Genomic DNA, 22291 nt, shown 5'->3' with positions numbered 1-22291 from the left:
GGCTGAGGGGGAGGAACCCCGGTGCTGGGTCACATCCCCACCCGGCCCCCAGCCTCACCTGGCAGGAAGCTGAGCAGGACCCCCCCCACCACTGTGGTGAGGGTCCCCAGCGCCCCGTAGTACAGGTAGGAGATGGCGTAGAAATCACCCACGATGGCCGGCCTGCGAGGGGAGGGGGTCAGGGACCCGCCGAGACAGCGGTGTGACATCACAGTGAACAAGGAAAGTGGCGTGACATCACAAGGCACAGGGAAAGCGGTGTGATGTCACAAGGAACAAGGCAAGTGCTATGACATCACAAGGAATGAGGACAGTGGTGTGACGTCACAGTGAACAGGGAAAGCAACGTGACATCACAAGCAATAAAGAAAGTGGTGTGACATCACAAGGAATGAGGACAGTGGTGTGACGTCACAGTGAACAGGGAAAGCAACGTGACATCACAAGCAATAAAGAAAGTGGTGTGACATCACAAGGAGCAAGGAAAGCGGTGTGACATCATCAGGAACAGGGAAACTGGTGTGACATCACAGTGACCAAAGCAAGCAGTGTGACAACCCATGCCCCCAGGACCCCCCCGGCTGCCATCCTCCCCACCTCACCGTGCCGGGGCCGGGGGCTCCTCACGGGGGGGCAGGGGTCCCAGGAAGACGGTGCGGTTGGCACCAGCAGTGCGGTTGTAGAGCGGGCAGAGGGCTCCGGAGGCGGGCAGCACCCCCATGGTGGCCGCGCTGGGGGGGTAGAGGGTGCCCCCCACGGCCACCCAGAAGGAGAGGGCGAAGCCAGTGGCCAGGCCCCCCAGCACGCCCTGCGGCAGAGGAGAGGGGTCCGCACGGCTCAGGGGAGCGGGCTGCGGCGGGACCCCCAGGCCCCCCCACCCAAATCTCCACCCCCCCCACCCCGTGGGACTCACGGCCGTGCTGCACATCGGCAGGAACATGCCCAGGACGAAGGCCCCCAGCAGCGGGCCGCTGATCACCCCCATGACGGTGAAGGAGCCCTGGAAGGGGGACGGAGAGCTCTGCCCACCGCCCCGGCTTGGGGGCTGCGGGGGCTCGGTGGGGGCTCGGAGGAGGAGGAGGAGGAGGACGGTGCTTGGCTCTGCCCCAGAACCCCCGGCCGCTGCAGCCCAGCCGGCTCGAGGGCTCTCCGGCAGCCAGCGGCGCGTGGCCGGGTCCCGCTCAGCCAGGCAGAGCCGGTGGGCAATGGCGGGGGGGGGCAGCGGGGTGACCTTGGGCCCCACGCCGGATCCAGCCCTGCGTGGCGGGGCTCACCTGCAGCACGCCGCCGCCCAGCAGCGAGGCCAGAGCCGCCACCGTGATGCACGAGGTGCCGTAGATGAGCGCTGCGGGGGAGACGGCAAAGGCTCAGCAGCGTGGCACGGCACGGCACGGCGCAATGCGGCGTGGCACGGCACAGGATGAGGTAGCGTGGCACGGCACAGCATGGCACCGTGCTGTCCACCATGGCATGGCACAAAACAGTGCCGTGCAGCGCAGGATGGGGGGAGCATGGCATGGCATGGCATGGCACGGCACGGCTCCTGTGCCCACTCACACAGCCCCTTGGAGATGAGGGTCAGCCTCCGCGGTGACAGCGTGGGCAGCCTGGGCTTGACGAGGTCCTCGACGGTGACAGCCGCCATGGCATTGATGCTGGTGGAGGCCGTGCTGGGGTGCAGGCATGCGGCAGCGCTCAGCCCCGATGCCGGCAGCCTGCGGGGCATGGGGGGGGGGCGGCGAAGCCCCCTTTTGCAGGGAAGTTTGGGGTCCCCATGGGGCAAGGGGTGCCCTGTCCTCACCTGAGGGTCCCGCTGTAGGCACAGGCCAGGAAAAGCCCCGGCACCCCCGGGGACGTCTTGAAGATGTCAAGGACCAGGTAGGGCATGTACTGCGGGGGAGGAAGGCTGCATCGGGGGGGTGGCAGGACCCCGGGGGACCCCAGCCCCCACAGTGGGGCTGAGACGGGGACCCAGGGGTCCAGCCCCTCCAACCCTCTCGCACTTCCACCTCGCTACCCTCAATTCGGTGCTCAAGAGGGCAGAGCCGGTGGGGGCCGGTACCTGGTCAGGGGCCGAGACGTAGCCGGCAAGCAGGGGATCGCAATCCTTGTACAGTGCAAACATCACAAGGCCACAGGCCACCGCGCTGGAGACGATGCAGAAGAGCCCCACTTGATTCACCAGCAGCGCCCTGCAAACACCGGACAGGAGCACACCCGGCTGAGCAGGGAGGCAGGGGCCCTGCAGGGTGCAGCGTCTGTGCAGGGGTGCAAGGTCCGCGCAGGGTTGCAGCATCCATGCGAGCATGCAGGGGCAATGCAGGGGTGCAGGGTCTGTGCAAGGGTGCAGGGTTCATGCAGGGTCCGTGCAGGGGTGCAGGGTCCGTGCAGGGGTGCAGGGTCCATGCAGGGGTGCCGGGTGCGTGCAGGGTGCGTGCAGGGTCTGTGCAAGGTCCGTGCAGGGGTGCCGGGTCCATGCAGGGTCCATGCAAGGGTGCAGGGGCCATACAGGGATGCAGGCACTGGGCTTCCCAAGGGGGACAGGCTGGCGTGCAGCCATCCCGCCCACCCAGAGCAGCCCCTTGTCCCCGTGCACCGTCCCACGCAGAGCAGGAGCCAGACGATCCCCGTGGACTCACATCCTGGCCTCCCTCTCGGTCCTGCAGGCCACGTAGCGCTGGACCTGAGCCTGGTTGACGCCGTACATGGAGAGCCAGACCAGCGTGCCACCCAGCACGAAGGTCCAGACTGTGTACCGGCTCCGTGGGTCTGGGTTGAAGCTGGGCATACCGGGGACGGGGGAGGTGAGCCTTGGCTGGCACCGGCCCCCCAGCACCCCCGGGGCAGGGGCAGCGGGGTCAGCATGCAGCAGGGTGGGGGGACTCACTCGCCAAAGTTCACCCTGGAGCCGTTGGTGGCGATGCCCAGCACCCTGGTGGGACCCCCCACCAGCAGCACCCCCCGGATGATGATGGCGATGAAGCCAGAGAGCATCACGAAGACCTGGAAGACGTCCGTCCAGATGACAGCCTTCATCCCGCCCTGCGCCAGACGGAGCCGTGGGTGAGCACCAGGGATCCCCGGGGACCCCAGGGGACCCCCAGGAACCCCCTGCTCCCTCCCTCACTATGGTGGTGTAGAAGGTGCAGATGACTCCGGTGGAGAGCAGGGACGCCCAGATGTCCAGACCGGTCACTGAAGGAGAAAGGAAGGTGCTGAGCAGACCCCCAGGGTGCAAAGGACGCCTGGGGTGGGACAGGGCTGAAATGTCCCCAGTGCAGGGATGGGGACGCGACGGGGAGCAGCGCCCACCTCCCCACCGCACCTTGGTTTAGAATCAGGGCTGGGGCATAGATGACGATCCCCGTGTACAGCATCTGCAGGAAGAGGGGGGGTCCGGTCAGCGCCGCGTCCCACCGGCACCGCAGGCGCCGGGCAGGTGACGGCTGCGTCCGCGGGGACGGGGACGAAGCGTGACGGTGCCGCCCAAGGACGGCGTGCAGGCGCTGGGAAAACACTGGGGTTTTCATTCAAAACAGGGCTCCCGCCGGGCACTATTTACTTTGAGCCACAGAAAACACGAGCACGGGAATGAGGACGCTTCCCAGGGGCTCAGGGCAGCGCCGGCACGGCCGGATCCAAACCCCTGCCGGGTGCCGCGTCCCCACCGTCCCCATCCCACCCCTGCACTGCGGACACGCACCGTGGCCACCACGTACTGCAGGGTCCCGCACAGCCGGACGCTCCGGCTGAACCGCCGCTCCAGGTACTGGGGACAAGGACAAGGGAGCGCGTCAGGGCCGTCCCGGCATCGGGGCAACCCGGGGGCTGCTCCGGGGCAGGATGCGTCCCCCACCCCGAGCCCACCTCATAGGTGCTGGTGAGCCCCAGGCGGTAGAAGACGGGGAGGAAGAACTGGGCGGTGAGCAGCGTGTTGAGCAGCTGCCCCAGGCACATCCAGAGGAATTTGGCTCCGTACCGGTACGCCTCCGCCGGCACTCCCAGCACCTGGATGGCTGACATGAAGCTGGCCGAGAGCGAGAGCCCCACGGGCAGCGCCGACATCCGTCGTCCCCCCGTGAAAAAATCCTCCGAGGTCTTCTGGCCGCCTTTGACAAGGCCGTGGAAGAGCCCGATGCCGGTGGAGATCAGCAGCATCAGCCCGAAGACCCCGTAGTCCCAGAGGCTGAAGGTGAGCCGCTCCGGCACCCACACCTCCAGGCTCCCTGCTGGGGCCAGCGTGGCGGCTGCGGGGGGGGAACCCCTGGCTGGGCACCTGCGGGTGGATGGGGACACGGCACGCACGGCTAGGCCAGAGCACGGTGGCACCGGTGCATCTGAGGGTGGCAAAACTGGAGGGGGAGAAAACTCCGTGCAATTATTGACTGACATTGGACGCGCAGCAGAAAGGATCGAGCGCGGAGCAGAGAGAGTGGCTGCCGCTCCATCCCGTCCCATCCCATCCCGTCCCCCCGCCGTCCCCAGGAAAATCTGTGCCAAGCATTCGGCTGCAAAGGGCAGAGCCCAAGCAGCAAGAGGGAAGCCCGAGCTCAGCAAGGAAATTGCCCCGAATACCTCCTGGTTAGGAGCATACAGGGAGAGGAGAGCAGCAGTACCCGGTCCAGCTGCTCCGTAGCCCACTGGGCACCGGCTCCGTGGCTCCAGGGAAGCGCCGGCACCCGAAGGACACGGCTGGAAGGGAGCGATCCCCCACCCCGCAGCCAGCACAAACAGGGAGGGTCAGAGCCGCTGCCGGAGCCAAATTTATCTCCAGCCGAGGGGACAAAACAAACCAAAGCTAAACCTTTACCCAGAAAAAAAGCAGCTTGTTCGCAGGCAGCTGCCCGCGGACCGGCAAGGACCGGGTGCCGAGGCAAGGAGAAGGAGAGCGAGGGGGCTGTCCGGGGGTCCCCGGTGATGTGGGGAAGCCGGCGGGTTGGAGGAGGCTGCCGCGACGTCCTTGGCGGGCGTCGAGGCGGTGGCAGGGCGAGCGGTGCCGCTGCGAGGGGCTGGCCGTGCCTTGAGCTCCTGCAGCCTGTGGGGCGGGCGCCGGCGGGAGGCAGGTTCAGGGCGTCGGGGTGGGACCCTCGGCGGGGAGGACAGAGCCGTCGGGGGCCACATCCATAACCCCTTCCCTCCCGCACGCCCCCGACACCGGCTAACCTCCGGTCACCTCGAGCGGCGGCGCGGCACCCCGTACCCCGGCGGGCAGCGTGGCGAGCGCGGGAGCCGGCCGCTGAACCCTGGTGAAGGCAGGGATGGCAGGATGGCCGCAGCTCCCGGGCGTGGGGCTGGCCCAGCTTCCTTGTTTGCTGGGACAAACATTGCTTTGTCTCGCCCAACCTCTGGGCAGGTTTGTCCCACGGGGATTTCCTCCCCCTGCCCAGAACCCCAGGGACGAGCCTGGGGTTGGGACCGGGGAAGAGCCCCGGGATGGGGACGAGAGCTGCCGTGGGGGCACCGTCCCCTCCGAGGCATTGCCGCGAGGCAGAGGAGGGTCTCTGGTCCTCGGGGTCTGGTTCCAGCCCTGGTGGCCTCGTCCCCACCAGGGGAAAGGGCTGGGCAGGACCCCCTTCACCTGCCTCATCCCTGGCTTTGCCTCCTTGCTGAGCTGGTTAGAGCAGCAGAAAGGGGAAAAAAACAATAAGCGACGACTGCTGAGCCCGGCCACATCCGCCAGCGGGTGCGTACGAAGCTGCACGGCACCAGGGTCAGGCGTGGGCCCAGCCCCACGGCAGCACCGGTGGCACCCCAGGGTTGGGCTGGCCGGGGCAGGATGGGGGCGAAGGGGCTGAGCCCATCCTGGCGGGGCTGTGACTGGGGCAGGGAGGGTCCCGGCGATGGGGTGCGGGAGTGGGGTAGGGGTGTGCGAGCAGCACCCAAGCCCCTCGCCCCATGCAGTGGGGTGGGACAGGATGAGGACTGGGATGTCCTGGCAGAGCGTCGCCCATCCCACGTGTTGTGGTTTCAGCTCAGCCAGCAACAAAGCACCATGAAGCTGCTGGCTCACTCCTTCCCCCCCGGTGGGATGGGGAGGAGAAAATATGAAGAAACACTTGTGGGTCGAGACAAGGACAGGGTGGATCACTCACCAGTTACGGTCACGGGCAAAAGACATATTCGACTTGGGGAAAAAACAAAATCAATTTAATTTACTGCCAATCAAATCAAACCAAGGATAATGAGAAGTAAAACCAAATCTCAAAACACCTTCCCCCCACCTCTCCCTCCTTCCCGGCTCAACTCCGCTCCCAAATTCTCTACCTCCTCGGCACAGGGGGACAGGGAATGGGGCTTGGGGTCAGTTCATCACACCTTGTCTCTGCTGCTCCTTCCTCCTCAGGGGGAGGACTCCTTACTCTTCCCCTGCTCCGGCGTGAGGTCCCTCCCACGGGATACAATCCTCCACAAACTTTTACGGCATGGGTCCTTCCCATGGGAGACAGTCCTCCACGAACTTCTCTGGTGTGGGTCCTTTCCATGGGCTGCAGTCCTTCAGGCACAGATTGCTCCAGCACGGGCTTTCCCATGGAGTCACGGCCAACTTGGGGGGCATCCCCTCCTCTGCCACACCTCCTCCCCCTCCTTCTTCGCTGACCTCAGTATGTGCACAGGGGTTTCTCTCACATCCCACTCCCCGCTGCAAGTTTCACTTCTGAAATCTGTTCTCCCAGAGGCGCTACCGCCATCACTGACGGGCTCGGACTTGGCCAGCGGCAGGTCCGGCTTGGAGCCGGGGAAGCTTCGAGCAGCTTCTTCGAGGAGCAGCCCCCTCCCCTGCTACCAACCCCCCCACCACCACACAAACCCAAAACACGGCGGTACCCACAGCACCGGGAGGTGGCAGAACCAGCAAGGTGCCCGGGTCCATTGGGGTGCCCAGCACCAAGTGGGGTGCCTAGGGCTCCCTGCCCCATTACCCCCCCCCCAGCTGGTCCCTGCACTCTGGGGTGGTTCCTTCCTGCCCCCCCGCCCCGTACCCCCTCCCTCGTCCGGAAGCCACCCTCCGAGGAGGCTGTGGGCAGGAAGGAAGTCACCGAGGGGATTTTTTGATGCTGCCTGTCGCTCACAGCCGCCGAGCAGCCACCTACGCAGCCCAGGAACCGTGACCCGCTGCCTGGGACCCGCTCCCTGGGGCCGGAGCAGAGGGGTGCCAACGAGGCCGCCGGCACGGCAGCAGGTACCACACCGGCACCGGGGGGCTTCGCAGGGCCCAGCCGAGCCCAGCTGGGCACGGGGATGGAGCCGAGCATTCCCTGCCCACGCCTGGGAGAGATGCGGGGCACGGGCGCTCAGCCCTGGGCCGGCTGGCGAGGAGGAGCGGCCGTGGGACAGGCTGGGGAGCGTGGATTTATCCACAAGCCCAGAGAAACAGCTGTGTGCCTCAGTTTCCCCTTCATCCTTCCCAGGAAGGGCTGAGCCCAGCCCTGGAGATGCTGCAGGCTTGGCTGCGGGGTTTTACCCCTGGGACGATGCCAAGGGAAACGTGTGGGGAAGGGCACGCACGGGGCAAGGTCCTGCCCCACATGGGGGTCACACTGGGGGGGACAGTGCCACCAGCACCCCGGTGCTGATCCCCCCCCCCGCATTCTTGCAGCACCCTCCATGGCCCCACTGGGTGAGGACACCCCGCTGATCGGGGAACGCTCCTGCAGCCTCTCCTCTACCGAGACCGGTACCCTCCAGGTCTACCTGTACCACCGGGCACCCACCCCGCGCAGCCCCCCCGGCACCACCGCCGGCATCCTCACCTTCACCTTCGGCGAGTACACGGCCGAGGAGCTGTGCATCCATGCCGCCAAAGCCTGCGGTGAGCATCGACCGCCGGCGGGTTCGGGGCACCGGCCGTGAGGTCGGGGTACTGGCCGTGCCTCTCCTCGGTGCGGGGGGGTCACAGCACCGCTCTGTCCCCAGGCGTGCTGCCCGTCTGTCACCCGCTCTTCGCCCTGGCCACCGAGGATCTCAGCTGCTGGTTCCCCCCCAACCACCTCTTCACCGTCGATGACTCCTGCAGCCAGGTCGTGGTGTACAGGATCAGGTACAGCCCGCAGGGACGCGGCTGTCCCAGGTCCAGCCTGGCTCCCCGGGGAGTCTCTGATGGCTGATAGGGGTTGCGCACAATGGGGGAATGCGGCGCTGAGCCCCCCTCCGCTTTCCCCATCAGGTTCTTCTTCCCCAACTGGTGCGGGCTGGGACAGTCCCACCGCTTCCAGCTGCTGAACAACCGGGCCAGCCCCATCCTGGACTACCCCGTCATCGATTACCTTTTTGCCCAGGTGAGCCCTGCCAGGCTGGCATCTCTGCCCCCAACACCTGGGGCCACAAGTGGGGTCCCGTGTGGCTTCTTGGGTGTGTGATATGTGTTAACCTCAGTGCAGCGATGCCCTTTGCTGCCCTGGGCCATGCCACCCTCCTCCTCCCCCTCCAGCACCCACTGGCCTCTGGCCATGACATCTGTGGGATGTGGGTCCTGCTGCCCAGCTTGGCTAGAGCCGCTCTCGAGCATCCCATGCCGGGCATGGGGCACCCCAAGGTGCTGAGATGGGGGGTCACTGTGTCCCCAGGTTGCTGCATGCCCCAGGGATGGAGCCGGCTCCACTGTCCCCCAGGCAGCAGCCTGGAAACCAGAGCCAGGGGCAGGATGTGACTCACATGGGCACTGGGGCACAGGGCTGGGGCCGGAGCCACCCCACAGCCAGCCCAGCATGATGGGGGGGTCAGTAGGGGCCATCCTAGAAGCTCCTGTTAGCCGGGGGGGATGATACCTGCCACAGGCTCATGCATGGACTGGTGGTCTTGGGGTGCATTGAGTCTCCTGGCTGCAGCACCCCTGGGCAGGAGACGCACCCAGTGTGCGGACCCCCCCACACACCCAGCCCCTGCACCTTCCCCAGTCCCGCAGCGATTTCATCGGGGGACGTGTGGCGATGGCATTGAGCCTGCCCACGCAGGAGGAGTGCTTGAGCCTGGCGGTGCTGGACATGCTGCGCATCGCCAAGGAGAAGCGGCAGAGCCCCGACGAGGTCTTCAGCCACGTCAGGTAAGCTGGGGGCCGTGGGGACAGCCCAGCACCCATGAGGACAGCCCAGTGTCTCTGGGGACAGCCCAGCACGCACCGCTGCCTCACCTCCCCATCCCTGGCAGCTACAAATCCTGCATCCCCGAGCCGCTGCGGTGCCAGATCCAGCAGCACAGCTTCCTCACCCGCAAGCGCATCCGCCGCCGCTTCAGCAAATCCCTGCGGAAAATTGGCAGCTGCCAGACAGATGGACGCTACCTGAAGCTCAAGTACCTGCTGGACCTGGAGCGGCTGCAGCGGCGCTGGGCAGAGGAGAGTTTCCACGTGCGCTCGCCCGGCTCTGCCGTGGACATCGTCATCTACGTGGCCGGCGAGAGCGGCATCTCCTGGAGCTGCGGTGGCTCCGAGGTGCGGGCGGGCGGCTGCGCCAGAGGGGGGGGTCCTATGGTGGGATGGATGGAGGGCATAGAGACCATCCCCGGTCGTGTCCCCCGCAGAGCCGCCAGCACTTTTGCGACTTCCCCGACATCGCCGACATCAGCATCAAGCAGGCGAGCCGGGAGGGTGGCCCCGTGGAAAACCGCATCGTCACCCTCACCAAGACGGACAACCGGGTGCTGGTGAGCGGGGGGGGGCCGTCAGAGGAGCCCCAGTGGGGTGGGAGGCCGGGGTCGGCATGGGGCTGACCCCCCTGCTTGGCTCCAGGAGGTGGAGTTCCCCACGCTGCAGGAAGCCCGCTCCTTCGTGGCTCTCATCGACGGCTACTACCGGCTGACGGCGGACGCCCACCACTACTTCTGCAAGGAGGTGGCCCCCCCCCGGCTCCTGGAGGACATGGAGAACCAGTGCCATGGGCCCATCAGGTGCGTGCTGGGACCCCCCCATCACCATCCCCAACCCACGGGTGATGGAGGAAGAAATCACCTGGGTAGGAGCCACAAGGGCATCAAACACCGGTCCCCATCCTGCCTGCTGGGCAGGTGATGCTCAGGCCACCCTGGTGCCCACCGGGTTTGGGGAGACCGTGGTGGATGGTGAGCAACGGGGGTCCCCGGGGTCTCCCCGAGGGGGTCCACACTGCGCCTCACCCAGCCCTGCGGTTCTCAGCTCCGAGTTTGCGGTGAAAAAGCTGAAGATGGCGGGGAGCTGCCCAGGGCTGTACCTGCTGCGCCGCAGCCCGCAGGACTTCGACAGCTACCTGCTGACCGTCTGCGCCGAGGTGAGACCGGCACTGGCACCGGCTGGGGACCAGGGTGCCGGCACCACGCAGCATGGTGCAGGATTCTGTGCCGGGCGCTACGGGTGTCACCGGGAGCAGGGAGGGAAACGCAGGGCTGAGACCTGGTGCTCACAGGGACGTTGCCACCATCGATGGCCCTTTGGGACGGGCACAACCCTGGGGCTGCTGCGGGCACCCGCAGGGCAGGAGGGACTTGGAGGGGGCTCCCGGGGAGACCCCACGCCACTGAGCCTGGCTCTCGCCCTGCAGACCCCCTCCGGCCAGGACTACAAGCGCTGCCTGATCCGCAGGGACGAGGACGGGAACTTCTGGCTCTCGGGGGTGGCCCGGCGGTTCTGCAGCCTGCGGGAGCTGCTGGGCACCTACGGGCGCTGTGGGCTGCAGGCAGAGGGTGCCCGCATGCGCCTGGCTGCCTGCTGCCCACCTCTGCCCAAAGGTGACACTGCCACGCCGCGGCGGGGGACCGGGCAGGGCTGCGCGGTGTGATGTCATGGAGCGGGCTGGGTGATGTCACAGAGCGGGTTATACGAGAGCACAGGGAGGGCTGTTTGTAGTCACAGAGTGGGTTGTGTGGCATCACAAGATGAGCTGTGCAATGTCACAGAACAGGTTATATGGTGTCACAGCAGGCTGTGTCATCGTAGAGTGGGCTGCGTGACATCGCAGAGCAGCCTATGTGGCATCACGGAGCAGGCTCTGTGAGGTCACAGCATGGGCACAGGCTGCCCCGGCTGCCCCTCACGGCAGGTCCCATCCCCCCCCAGAGAAGTCCAACCTGCTGATCGTGCGGAACGGCTGCCCTCAGCCCCCCAGCTCCCCCGCTGCCCCCCGCCGCAGCCTCAACCAGATGATGTTCCACAAGATCGATCCCCAGAGCCTCACCCGGGTATGAGCGGGGGGGGGAGCTGGGGTGCCGGTGGGATGGGGTGCGTGGGCAGGGACCCCCCTCCCTGCCAGCATCCCCCTTCTCGCGGCAGGGCGAGAGCCTGGGCCAGGGCTCCTTCACCCAGATCTACAAGGGCATCAAGCGGGACCAGGAGGAGGACGGGTACTACCAGACCGAGGTTGTGCTCAAGGTCATGGACGGCAGCCACCGCAACTGCTCTGAGGTGAGGCGGCAGCAGCCCCCCAACATGGCACCAGGGGGTCCCGATGGCCCCCCCTGAGCCAGCCTCTCCCCGCTCCCAGTCCTTCCTGGAGGCAGCCAGCATCATGAGCCAGCTTTCCCACAAGCACCTGGTCCTGCTGCACGGCGTCAGCCTTGGGAAGGACAGTGAGTGCCCGTCCCCCTCGCCAGGCACCGCGATGCCACTGCCACGATGCCGGGAGGGCGTACGCTGGACCTGCCTGCACTGTCTCCCCCGCAGGTATCATGGTGCAGGAGTACGTCAGGTACGGGCCCCTGGACCTCTACCTGAAGAAGAACCAAGGCGAGGGCAAGGTGACGACAAGCTGGAAGCTGCAGGTGGCCAAGCAGCTGGCATATGCCCTCAACTACCTGGTGAGCCGGCTGCTGGCACGGCACCAAGCATCCGTGTCCCACGGTCCACATGTCCTGCAGCTCCTGCGTGTCGGCATCCCACAGCTCTCCCGTGTCCCTATCCCACGGCTCCCATGCATCCGTGTCCTGCAGCTCCAGTGCATCCGTATCCTTCGGCACCTGTGCATCCATGCCCCATGGCCCCCATGCAGCCGTGTCCCATGACTCCCACGCATCCCTGTTGGTTCACCCTGGCTGGCATCAGCTCAGCCCCATGCGTGGGGCTGCCCCATGGGCTGGGGCTGTGCTGACAGTCCTGGTCCTTCTCCCCTTCCCAGGAGGACAAGAAAATCACCCACGGCAACGTCTCTGCTAAGAAGGTGCTGCTGACCAGGGAGGGGGACATGGCCAGCGGCAGCCCCCCCTTCATCAAGCTCAACGACCCTGGAGTCAGCATCACCGTCCTGGCCAAGGAGAGTAAGTGCCTGGTCTGACCTGGGGTGGGAAGGGGGTGGCAGGGCCCCCCCGGCAGGTGCTGAGCGAGGCTGTCCCCCTGTCCCCAGTGCTGGTGGAGCGCATTCCCTGGGTGGCCCCTGAGTGCCTCAGTGACCCCAAGAGCCTGGCGCTGCCAGCTGACAAGTGGAGCTTTGGGGCAACCCTCTGGGAGATCTTCAGTGGTGGCAACATGCCCGTCAGCCTGCTGGAGCCCCAGAAGGTGAGGCTGCCCCATCCCACTGCATCCCAACCTCCTGCTGCATCCCCCCTGCCCCATCCCATTGCATCCCGACCCTCCTGCCCCATCCTGCTGCATCCCATCCCTTCTGCCCCATCCCTCCTGCCCCATCCTGCTACACCTGGGCTCTGCTCACACACCCACTGCCCAGAGAAGACCGTGTGCTGCCTGTCCCACCCCAGGCTTTCTCTGCTGGCCAGAGGTTCTGGTGACCCAGGTCACGCTGGAAAAGGGGCATCACTGGGGGGAGATGGGCACCCAGGGCACCTGGAGCCGGGGTCTCGCAGGGCTCTGGACCCCCCCAGTCCCGATGCACGGTAGAGACGGCCGTGGGGTCCAGCGCCACAGGGATGGGCAGTAACCTAACATCCTGCAGCCTTTGGGTGATGCTCAGGGCAAGGGGTTTGCACAGCCTGGTGAGGAGCGTGGAGGCTGTTCGGGAGCTGCTTGGAGGGCGAGGCATGGGGCCAGGCACCTCACAGCCATCCCCAGCACCCTCTCCTACCCCCTCCTAGAAGCTGGATTTCTACCAGAGCAACCTCCAGCTCCCCGCACCAAAGTGGACGGAGCTGGCCATGCTCGTTGCGCAGTGTATGGACTACCAGCCCCGCCGCCGGCCCTGCTTCCGCGCCCTCATCCGGGACCTCAACAGCCTCATCACCTCTGGTGAGCCCTGGGATGGTGTGTGTGTGGGGGGGGGACAGGGTCCATCCCCCCCAGTGCCCTCACCACCTACCTCCCCCAGATTATGAGCTGCTTTCGGACCTGTCGCCCACGGACGTGACGCTCCGGGACAGTTTCTGGGGGTATGAGCCCCTCACCATGTGCCAGGACCCCACGCACTTTGAGGAGCGGCACCTCAAGTACATCTCCCTTCTGGGCAAGGTGAGGGGGGGCAGAGGGGGCCCTGTCCCCCAAGAGTCCTCCCCCTTACCTGCATTTTGGGGCATGAAACATCCCCTGCTCGTGGGGGGATGCTTTGCCCTCCAAAGCTAAGAACCGCTTGGTTTGTGCCCGTGGCCTCATCTGTGGGATCTGGGAGGGGGACCAGGGGCTGGGGACATAGTGGGGGTCTCTGAGACATCCCCCTCCCCCCCCGAGACACCCCAGCATCCTGCATCCCCACCCGGCTCTCCCTGGCCAGGGCAACTTTGGGAGCGTGGAGCTGTGCCGCTACGACCCGCTGGGCGACAGCACGGGCGAGCTGGTGGCAGTGAAGAAGCTGCAGCAGGATTCGGCCAAGGAGCTGCGGGATTTCGAGAGGGAAATCCAGATCCTGCACTCGCTGCAGCACGACTTCATCGTCCAGTACCGTGGCATCTGCTACAGCCGGGGTGAGCACGGCGTGGGGCAGGGAGCGGGCAGGGAGCGGGCAGGGCTCTCCGCAGTGATGCTGCCTGCACACCCGGCCCCGACTCTGCCTGCATCCCGGCCGGAGGGTGATAGATGTGTGTGCAGGACGGCGTGGGCTGCGGCTGGTGATGGAATACCTGCCCAATGGCTGCCTGCGGGACTACCTGCAGAAGAACCAGCCCCGCCTGGACCACAGGACCCTGCTCCTCTACGCCTGGCAGATCTGCAAGGTGGGACCGCGGGGGGTCGGCAGCAAAGAGGGTCTTGCTCTTCTGGGGACGGGGACAGATGGGGATGGAGCAATACCACAGCTCACCCAGGGGGTCGTGGTCCAGCTGGGATGAGCCCCTGGGGATGCTGCTGGGTCCCGGCACCAGCGAGCAGCTGCATCCCACATAGGGCATGGAGTACCTGGGAGCACAGCGCTGCGTGCACCGGGACCTGGCCAGCAGGAACATCCTGGTGGAGAGCGAGACCCATGTCAAGATTGGGGACTTCGGGCTGGCCAAACTGCTGCCGCAGGACAAGGAATATTACGTGGTGCAGGAGCCCGGCCAGAGTCCCGTCTTCTGGTGAGGGTGGCACCAAGGGTGGGGGGGGGCACACGGGGCTGCCGGCCGGGCTGGATCCAGCGGTCAGCATCCTCCTGCCGGCAGGTACGCGCCCGAGTCCCTGGCGGACAACGTCTTCTCCCGGGCATCCGACATCTGGAGCTTTGGGGTCCTCCTCTACGAGCTCTTCACCTACAGCAGCAAGAGCAAGAGCCCCTCAGAGGTGAGACCCCCCTCTCCCCGCAGGGGCTGGGGTCCCACTGCCCCCACCCTGGACCCATTACCTTCAGGACGAGACACCGTCTCTGGTGGCTCCGCGCTGACAGCCATCCCTGCGCCTGCAGGAATTCCTCCGCATGATGGGCGCCGACAAGGCGGCACAGATCATCTGGCACTTGCTGGAGCTCCTCAAGGACAACCGGCGTCTCCCGGTGCCGGCCGGCTGCCCTGTGGAGGTGAGAGCCCTGCCCAGGCTGGTGGGGGTCCGAGGGAGGGGGGGGTCCCGGGGGTCACCCCACTCCCCTGACATCCCTGTCCCTTGTTCCCAGATCTACACGCTGATGCTGAACTGCTGGTCCTTCACCCCCACTGCCAGACCCACCTTTGGGGAGCTGGCCCCCAAGATCGAGGCGCTGCGGGACAGCAGGAGCAAAGCCCGTGGGTAGCCACCCTGGGCCACTGGGACCCCGGCCACCCACCTTCCTCCCCAGCACCAGGCAGTGACAGACGGACACACGGCCGCAGTGATGCTTCAACGTGCCTTAATGGCTGCAGTGCCAGTGGAGGGGTGCGGCATGGGGGTGGGGGGGTTGCGGTCCCCATCAACCCCCGCACCGTGCAACGCTGCTCTGCTTCCCCCCTTGGCAGGCAGACCCCCCCCTCCTGTGCGATGCTGCTTCTATTTACCCCCCTTCTGCCTGTCGCTGCCCACGCCATGGTGGGATTCGGCCGTTTTCTGGTAAAGTTTGGTAAATTTGCCAGCTGGGGTGAGACGAGAGGGGATGCACGGGGAGAGGGGACACGGAGGGGAGAGGGGACACACAGGGGTCTGGTCACTGTGGAGCTGCTGGGGGATGTTGGCTGGGAGAGAGTGGGGAGGGGTGAGGGTGCCCACGGGACATCCCGGCAAGGGGGTCCCAGGCCCAGCACTCACCGCAGGCTTTCCCCAGGGCAGGGGGTGGCTCCCGTGAGGCCATGAGGATGTGGGTGACCTCACGTGCCCATACGGCCCCTAAACTGGTTTTGCCACAACGGCTGCCAGCACCCAGCACCGCATGGCACCCACAGCACAGCACTCCAAGGCTTGGGCAGGTGGCAGCTGTGGCCACAGCACCATCCTGCTGGGCTTCGCTCCTTGTCCACTGCTTAAATCCTCCTCCCACGGCCCTGAGCCTGGCACGTGCCTGTGGCATGGCACGGCATGGCACGGCATCGTCTGCCTCCAGGACCGAGCATCCCACTGGGGCCAGGGCCATCTCCACTGAGGGTCATCACCCACCTTGCAGCTTGTCCCCCCCAGCCTGCTCACAGGGCTGGGGACAGCGCAGAGATTTTGGGGGCTCTGCAGAGGGACCCCCTGAGGCAGGGACCTCGCTGGGGGTAAACACCCATCCCAGCGGGGTCAGGGGTTCCTCTTGCTCCCACCCTAAGCCCACGATCCCCCTCATGCCAGCCTCGTCGTCCCTGCACCCCCATCCTCCAGGAAGGCTCTAGACCCCATGCCCTCATTAACAACATGGGTTCATTTATTCTCCCTCCAGTGCCTCAGGGGTCCCCTGGCCATGGGAGAGCAGATCTGGGGTAAAACCAGGCAGAAAGGGGCCAAGGGCAGGATGGGTGCGTGGTGGCACGTAGCAGTCTGCAGGGTGGGAGCCAGGGCTCAGCATCACAGACAGTTCTCTGCCCTCCTGGTGGGACAACGCTGGAGAGGGGGGGTTGACTCCGGGGTCCCCCCCAGAACAGCAGCTACGAGGGATCTGGGGAAAGCCACAGCCCGAGCCACCCTCAGGTTGCACCGGCATTTTATCCTGGCTCTCGGTCCTCCTCGGCCGCCCTAGAAGATGCTCACCCTCTTGCCGCAGAGCAGCTGGGGCTCGTGGATGGCCTGCCACATCACCGCCATCTCGTAGGGCGTGAAGCGGTGCACCAGCAGCAGCTCCTGGTAGTTGCAGGGATCGAAGGGGTTGGTCTTGGCCAGCACCCCCACACCCACGGTCCGGATGCCGGCGTGGGAAGCGGGCAGCAGCCCTGCCTTCTCCAAGCACATGCCCAGGTAGACGTCGTCGATGGGGAAGAGCTCAACATCCCGCGACTCCCGAGAAATCACACGGGCGGTGAAGCCGGACATGAGCATCCCGCCACCGCCACAGTAGGGTGGGTAGTGGTCAGAGGCCAGGAGCTGCGTGGGCACGAAGTACTTGCTGCGCTGGAGCCGGACGGGGCTGTTGTTGACGAAGAGCTGCCCCACCATGAGGTGCTGCTCCTGGACGCCCCTCGCGAAGCGGACGACGTTGTCCGTGTTGACGAAGACGTCGTCGTCCCCGTTGAAGATGAAGCGGACGCCAGGGCAGTGCTCCTCCAGCCAGGCGTGGAAAAGTACCTGCTTCAGCGTCAGGTTGAAGAAGGTGTCCCTGAAGTCCCACTGCAGCACGTCCCCGTGCTCCCGCTGCTCCAGCCGCAGGAGCCAGTTGAGTTTCTTGGCATCCTGGGCGCTGGGGGCCACCCCCACAAGGAAGACTCGGCGGATGAAGGCTCCTTCAAAGGTCTTCTCCTGCCCCCAGGTCTTGCGGATCACCTCCCGCCGCTCGTAGTTCACCGGTGATGACTTAATGGCCAAGAGGAGAAAGATGTTGGGGGACCCCTTGAGCCCCCCGCATTTGCCGGGGATGCTGAGCAGCGCCGGGAAGGACCGGCAGTGCCGGTACCGCATGAAGTCCTGCACGTGGCCGGGCAGCTTGGCAAAGCCGGAGATGTTGTGGACCGAGGCATTGGCCACGCACGGGGCAGGGGTGGGCAGAACCCGGGTCGGGGGGAGCCTGGGGGCTGCCCGGGGGCTGGGGAGGGTCCTGCGCTCAGGGACCATACCGGGCCACAGCTGGTCAGCATGGTAGAGCAGGTAGCCAAGCCCCAGGAGCCCCACGGCGACCAGACCCCACAGCTCCAGCCTGTAGCACCGCGGGGATGTTCTCTGCAAGAGACGGGGAGCAGGATTCGGCACCGGTCATCCCTGCAGCCCCCGGGCACCCACACCCAGAGAGATGCCCCAGGCTGGGGCACGGCATCCTTCCCTGTGGAGCTGGACCACGGAGCTCCCGGCATGCAGAGGGGAGCGGGGCGATCTTGCCGCACCAGATGGTCGCACCGTGCCACAGGCAACCGCAGGGAGGTCCCAGGCTGGGCAGAGCACCCTTGGGTGCAGGGCAGCATCTGACTCCTCCAGCTGCGGTGGGAAACGTGCAGCAGACCCAAAGAGTGCAATAAACCACCAGTTCTGGGCCATTCTCCTTTGGGAGAGCAAACACAGGGTACAGCCCTGAAACCTGGGGATGGCCAGCAAGGGTGTACAAGGGATACCCAAGGAGTTCCCGCTGGCTCAAGGTGTAGGGAGGAGGTGGCAGGGTGGTCCCGGGTGCAAGGAGCCCACACGGATTTGCTGTGAGCAGCCCTCATCCTCAGAGACAAAGCACCGGGACAGGGGTTCCCCCGGGCAGCACACGGGGACCCTGGCAAGACCCTGGCTGCCACTCGCCCATCGGCACCGCGCAGAGCCCAGTGGGACAGGGACAGATCCGTCCAGCCCTTACCCAAGGCGGTGGCACCGTCCCAGTGCCCAGGAGTGCCGGCATGGACCCTGCTGCACCCCAAAGAGCTGTGAGTCCCCCTGGACCCCCCCTGGTACCTTGTTGCAGAGCCAGCTCAGGGCCATCCTTGCACCGCGCCTCTCCTGGAGCCAGGAGCGCAGCAGCCCCAGCGGCACAGGTATCTCCCGCAGGGATCGTCCCCCTGCCAGGTTCTGTGATGCCACCCGTCTGTCCGTCCGCCCACTCCTTTACCCCTCTACCTGCCACAGGTGGGGCAGCAGCACCCACGGGCACAAGGAAAAGGCTCGGCAAAGCGCTGCCGGCTCCCTGCCTTGGTTTCCCCCAGCCCCGCAGCACCAGAGCCCCCGGGGAGCCACGGCACATCGGCTGAGCCCAGTTTCCAAGGAGAGGCCCGGAGGCCCCGGGGATGGACGTCACGGCAGGAGGCAGGCGGGAGCCGGCGGGGGGGTTATTAGAAAATAAAGTGTTTAATAAAAGAGCAGCTCCTGCTCCCTTCGCAGCACAGGGGAGGACGGAGGGGACCGACCGCCGGGCAGCAGAAGACGATGCGGTGACAGCCATGGAGCGGGGAGCCGGAGGGAAAGGAGAAGGAGGAGGAGGGGGGCTCCCACCCAGCGGCACCCTCTCCGCAACCGGCCTCCATCCAGTGTTTCAAGTTCACACAACCAAGGGGGAAGCCCGGGGGGCTCGGAGGGTCCGGTGGGAGGCGGCTCAGGACCCTGCCAGGTAGATCCCTGTGGAGGAAAGGCGGTGAGGAGGGGCTGTGAGGATGGAGGGCACATGCCTGGCATGAGGAAGGTCATCACCGAGTGGCCAGGGCTCGATGCCAGCCCTGAACTGGGTTACCCGCACACTCCCCGGGCTGGGCATCGCAGTGGGGCATCGCCCAGTGAGGGGGGTATGGAGCTTGGGGTGGTAGGGAGGCGACCCCATACACCCCAGGGCCATGGGGAGCAGGGAAGGGACCCTGTGCACCCTGGGGAAGGGACCCCATGCACCCCAGGGAAAGGAACCCATGCACCCTGGAGAGAAAGGAAAGGACCCCATGCACCCCAAGGAAGGGACCCTGTGCACCCTGGGGCCACAGGGGATGGGGAGAAGACCCTGCACCCCCGCAGGGCTGTGGGGAGGGGACCCTGCACCCCCCCAGGTCCCCCTCCAGCTGTACCTGTAGCAAACCTCTTCTTGACCAGCGACATGCGGTACCCGGCGCTCGCCAGCTCCACCTCGACGCCTGACAGCGTGCTGCCCTCGCTGCTGAACTGGGCAGCCACGGGGCTGGGCTTGCTGGGCCCGCAGAGGGGCTCCCAGCTAGCCGAGAGCCGGCCGCAGCCTGGGGGGAACAGCACAGGGGGTTTTTTTTTGGGGGGGGAGTTGTTCTGTGGGGGCCAAGCCCGGACCCTGCTCCCCTGCCCCGTACCCTCCGAGCAGCGCGGGCACAGCCTCACCTCCCTGCCCCGGGGCACCGGGGATGTCCAGCAGCCTCCAGAGCAGCCTCTTCTCCTCCAGGTTCCTGCCGGGACACGGGCATGTCCCCAGACCCCTAAAGCCCACCCCGCTCTACCCCATCTGCCCCCTCTTCCCACCTCCCCGCCTTCCTCACCCCATCAGCACCCCCGTTCCGTTTCCCAACTCAGGGTCCCCCTCTCCCACCCCGGGGTGGTTTGGGACCCCTGGTCTTGTGTTTCCCCACCACCCCCACCACCCCCCCCCTTTCCCAGCTGGCCGCGGGCTGCAGCCGCAGGTTGGCGACAGGCTCATCCACGGGCAGCAAGACGTGGACGTTGGCGAGGGGCACAGGCAGGGCCAGCGCGCCGGCGTTGTAGCCGTACTCGACGTTGACCCGCGTGGCACCCGGCGAGCAGTCCCAGCGCACGCACAGCCGCAGAGGTGCCGAGCTGGGGCCCAGCCGCGAAAACTGGTGGTGGGGGGGTGGTTTTGGGGATGGTTCACGGGGGCACCGAGACCCTCCTACCCTCAGGAGCTGGGTGAGGGGACCCAGGGGTCCCAGCTCTCCCCACCTCCTCTCCAGGGCTCACCTGGTACTTGAGCAGAGCCACGTTGTAGTAGGAAGCGGCCGGACTCTGCTCCGCTTGTTTCTGCAGGTGCCCGGTCAGTGCTGCCATGTTCAGCCAGAAGTCCTTGGTGCTGGGGTCGCTCTGGGATGGGTCGCTGCGGGGACGGGGTCAGAGCAGCAGCGGTGCCTGGGCACCCTGGGAAACCCAGCACCCCGATGCCCACCTCCCTGTCGCTGCACCCACCGGCTCCCAAGGATGTCCAGACCCCCTCGGAACCTCAGGAACCCCTTGTACCCTGGTACTCAGCTCCCCATCGCTGCACCCACCGGCTCCCAAGGATGTCCAGACCCCCTCGGAACCTCAGGAACCCCTTGTACCCTGGTACTCAGCTCCCCATCGCTGCATCTACCGTCTCCTGAGGATGTCCAAGCATCCCAGGAAAACAGGTACCCCATGTACCCCGATACACAGCTCGCTGTCACTGCATCCACCGCTTCCCAGATGCCTGGGCACCCCTGGCAGCCCCTGTACCCCAATACCAGCTCCCCATCACCACATCCACCACCTCCTAAGGTCTCTGCATCCCCCCAGGCACCCCCTGCACCCCAACACCAGCTCCCCACCACTGCATCCCAAGGCTGCCAGCCTGCCCAGGCATCCCCGTGTAGCCGGTGCCGCCGCAGTACCACCGTGTCACCGCACCTGTAGAGCAGCTCGGCGTTGGGCAGGAACTGCTCGATAGCACCGGCGTTGAGCAGGCGGAAGCTGAGCACGGGGGGGGCCATGCTCCCGCTGAAGACGCGGACGATGCCGGCGGGGAAGGACATGGTGAGCTCCCCCGTCACCTTCACCAGGCAGCTGCCGGGGACAGGCCGGGGGGGTCAGCCGATGACCCAGGCAGGACGCAGCGACTGGGGGAGAGGGGGAGTCCCCCGACCCCCCACCCCCCCCGGGACCCCCGTACCTGTCGGCATCGCGCCCTTTGAAGTACGCGTGGACGTACTCGGTGAAGGCGGTGGCCACGGGGAGCGCATCCTGCGAGCCCAGCACCACGGGGCTGGGACCCCGCGACAGCCCTGGGGAGACAGACGGGCTCAGAGCCTGGATGGGACCCCCACCCCACGACCCCCTCCCCAGCCCCCCCAGGACCCACCAAGCGCCGGCTGGGACACGGCGAAGAAGCCCCGCTCGCCCAGGCTGGCGGGCGCCGAGTGCGAGGGGCCGCAGCTCCAGGAGGGCGAGGGGCTCAGCGAGCGCGACTGCAAGGCAAGCCGGCGTTGGGGGGGGGGTCCTTGGTCCAGCCCCCACCAGGGGGTCCCGCAGACCAGCCCCGCCCCCCCCCACCGCCTCTGCAGCCACGCACCAGGTCGGTGTTGCTGCCTGCAGCTGGGCCGGCTGCTGGCCTCTTCGTGCGGGAACGGCGAGGGGGGGCCACAAGCGGGACCTCTCGGGGGGTCGCACTGGGCCGGGCAGGGAGAGCATCTGGTGGGGGGGGGCACAAATGCAGGATGAGGAGAGACCCACCATGGCAGGGCTTCCCCAGGGGGGCTCCAACAGGGTCTCATCAGCGCCATGAGTTCGGCAGGTCTCAGCCTTGTTCTCAGCTGAGCCGGGGCTGGGTGAGACCCTGCACCCAGCCTGGGGGGAGGGGGGGCAGAGTTAAGGGTAATGGAGGGGGTCAGAGTTAAGGGTAAGGGGGGGCAGCTCCGTCATCCCTGCCACTCACCCGGCTCAGGCTGTGGCAGGGGAGCTGCTGGCACGCTGCCCTCGGTCAGCCTCGTCCCAGACCCTTGGCAGGTCCATGGAGAGGGGCTGGAGGACTCCCCCCCGCTGGGGGGGGCCGGGGAGGAGGAGGAGGAGGAGGCCGAGTTGGAGGAATGACAGGGCAGAGAGGGATGGTCCCCGCTGGGGCTGCGGGGTCTGACCCATGGCGGGGGCTCCCCAAAAGGGTCAGGCGAGGGGGCTTCGCGGGTCGCCGGGCCGCTGGGGCAGCGGCTGCGTCCCCGGGGCGCTGACCCCACGTCCTCCCAGAGCCCCTCGGCCCCGGGGCCGCTGAAGACGGCGAAGCCGGGGGGC

The 22291-nt window shown here is 66.6% G+C and overlaps 4 protein-coding genes across 4 annotated transcripts in view; 1 reads left to right on the top strand and 3 right to left on the bottom strand.

The window, feature by feature from the left end:
• Positions 1-4448, bottom strand: part of SLC5A5 (solute carrier family 5 (sodium/iodide cotransporter), member 5) — a 4710-nt gene extending 262 nt beyond the window's left edge. The window contains exons 1-14 of the mRNA XM_010563293.1: positions 4391-4448; positions 3868-4247; positions 3704-3769; positions 3326-3377; positions 3128-3195; positions 2888-3042; positions 2640-2780; positions 2063-2192; positions 1802-1890; positions 1558-1670; positions 1275-1345; positions 914-1000; positions 645-808; positions 59-213 (exon numbers count right to left, since the gene is read on the bottom strand). Of these exons, the coding sequence (XP_010561595.1) occupies positions 59-213; positions 645-808; positions 914-1000; positions 1275-1345; positions 1558-1670; positions 1802-1890; positions 2063-2192; positions 2640-2780; positions 2888-3042; positions 3128-3195; positions 3326-3377; positions 3704-3769; positions 3868-4247; positions 4391-4448 (1729 nt within the window). The remainder of the gene's footprint in view (positions 1-58; positions 214-644; positions 809-913; positions 1001-1274; positions 1346-1557; positions 1671-1801; positions 1891-2062; positions 2193-2639; positions 2781-2887; positions 3043-3127; positions 3196-3325; positions 3378-3703; positions 3770-3867; positions 4248-4390) is intronic.
• A 3151-nt stretch (positions 4449-7599) lies between these two features.
• JAK3 (Janus kinase 3) lies at positions 7600-15041 on the top strand. The gene is made up of 23 exons (XM_010563292.1): positions 7600-7810; positions 7915-8038; positions 8165-8276; positions 8895-9040; positions 9145-9427; positions 9517-9639; positions 9725-9882; positions 10127-10238; positions 10509-10695; positions 11024-11145; positions 11237-11368; positions 11448-11532; positions 11627-11760; positions 12078-12216; positions 12303-12454; positions 12988-13138; positions 13218-13357; positions 13617-13806; positions 13931-14055; positions 14225-14397; positions 14482-14599; positions 14721-14831; positions 14925-15041. The coding sequence occupies exons 1-23, from the start codon at positions 7606-7608 to the stop codon at positions 15039-15041; spliced, it is 3339 nt and encodes a 1112-aa protein (XP_010561594.1). The 5' UTR covers positions 7600-7605.
• A 1388-nt stretch (positions 15042-16429) lies between these two features.
• On the bottom strand, positions 16430-18221 carry B3GNT3 (UDP-GlcNAc:betaGal beta-1,3-N-acetylglucosaminyltransferase 3). The gene is made up of 2 exons (XM_010563291.1): positions 18180-18221; positions 16430-17563 (listed from the first exon to the last, which is right to left on the bottom strand). The coding sequence occupies exons 1-2, from the start codon at positions 18219-18221 to the stop codon at positions 16430-16432; spliced, it is 1176 nt and encodes a 391-aa protein (XP_010561593.1).
• A 203-nt stretch (positions 18222-18424) lies between these two features.
• The window catches only part of FCHO1 (FCH domain only 1), an 11880-nt gene continuing 8013 nt past the window's right edge, over positions 18425-22291 (bottom strand). The window contains exons 16-26 of the mRNA XM_010563290.1: positions 22141-22267; positions 21740-21853; positions 21369-21474; positions 21180-21291; positions 20918-21073; positions 20237-20369; positions 19917-20115; positions 19646-19711; positions 19371-19530; positions 18809-18950; positions 18425-18436 (exon numbers count right to left, since the gene is read on the bottom strand). Coding sequence (XP_010561592.1) covers positions 18425-18436; positions 18809-18950; positions 19371-19530; positions 19646-19711; positions 19917-20115; positions 20237-20369; positions 20918-21073; positions 21180-21291; positions 21369-21474; positions 21740-21853; positions 22141-22267 — 1327 coding nt within the window. The remainder of the gene's footprint in view (positions 18437-18808; positions 18951-19370; positions 19531-19645; positions 19712-19916; positions 20116-20236; positions 20370-20917; positions 21074-21179; positions 21292-21368; positions 21475-21739; positions 21854-22140; positions 22268-22291) is intronic.

The sequence above is a fragment of the Haliaeetus leucocephalus genome, unplaced genomic scaffold (genome assembly GCF_000737465.1).
Source record: "Haliaeetus leucocephalus isolate CR32 unplaced genomic scaffold, Haliaeetus_leucocephalus-4.0 Scaffold164, whole genome shotgun sequence".
Taxonomy (NCBI): domain Eukaryota; kingdom Metazoa; phylum Chordata; class Aves; order Accipitriformes; family Accipitridae; genus Haliaeetus; species Haliaeetus leucocephalus.
The sequence above is the reverse complement of the archived record's forward strand: the minus strand, read 5'-3'. Positions and strand labels throughout refer to the sequence as shown.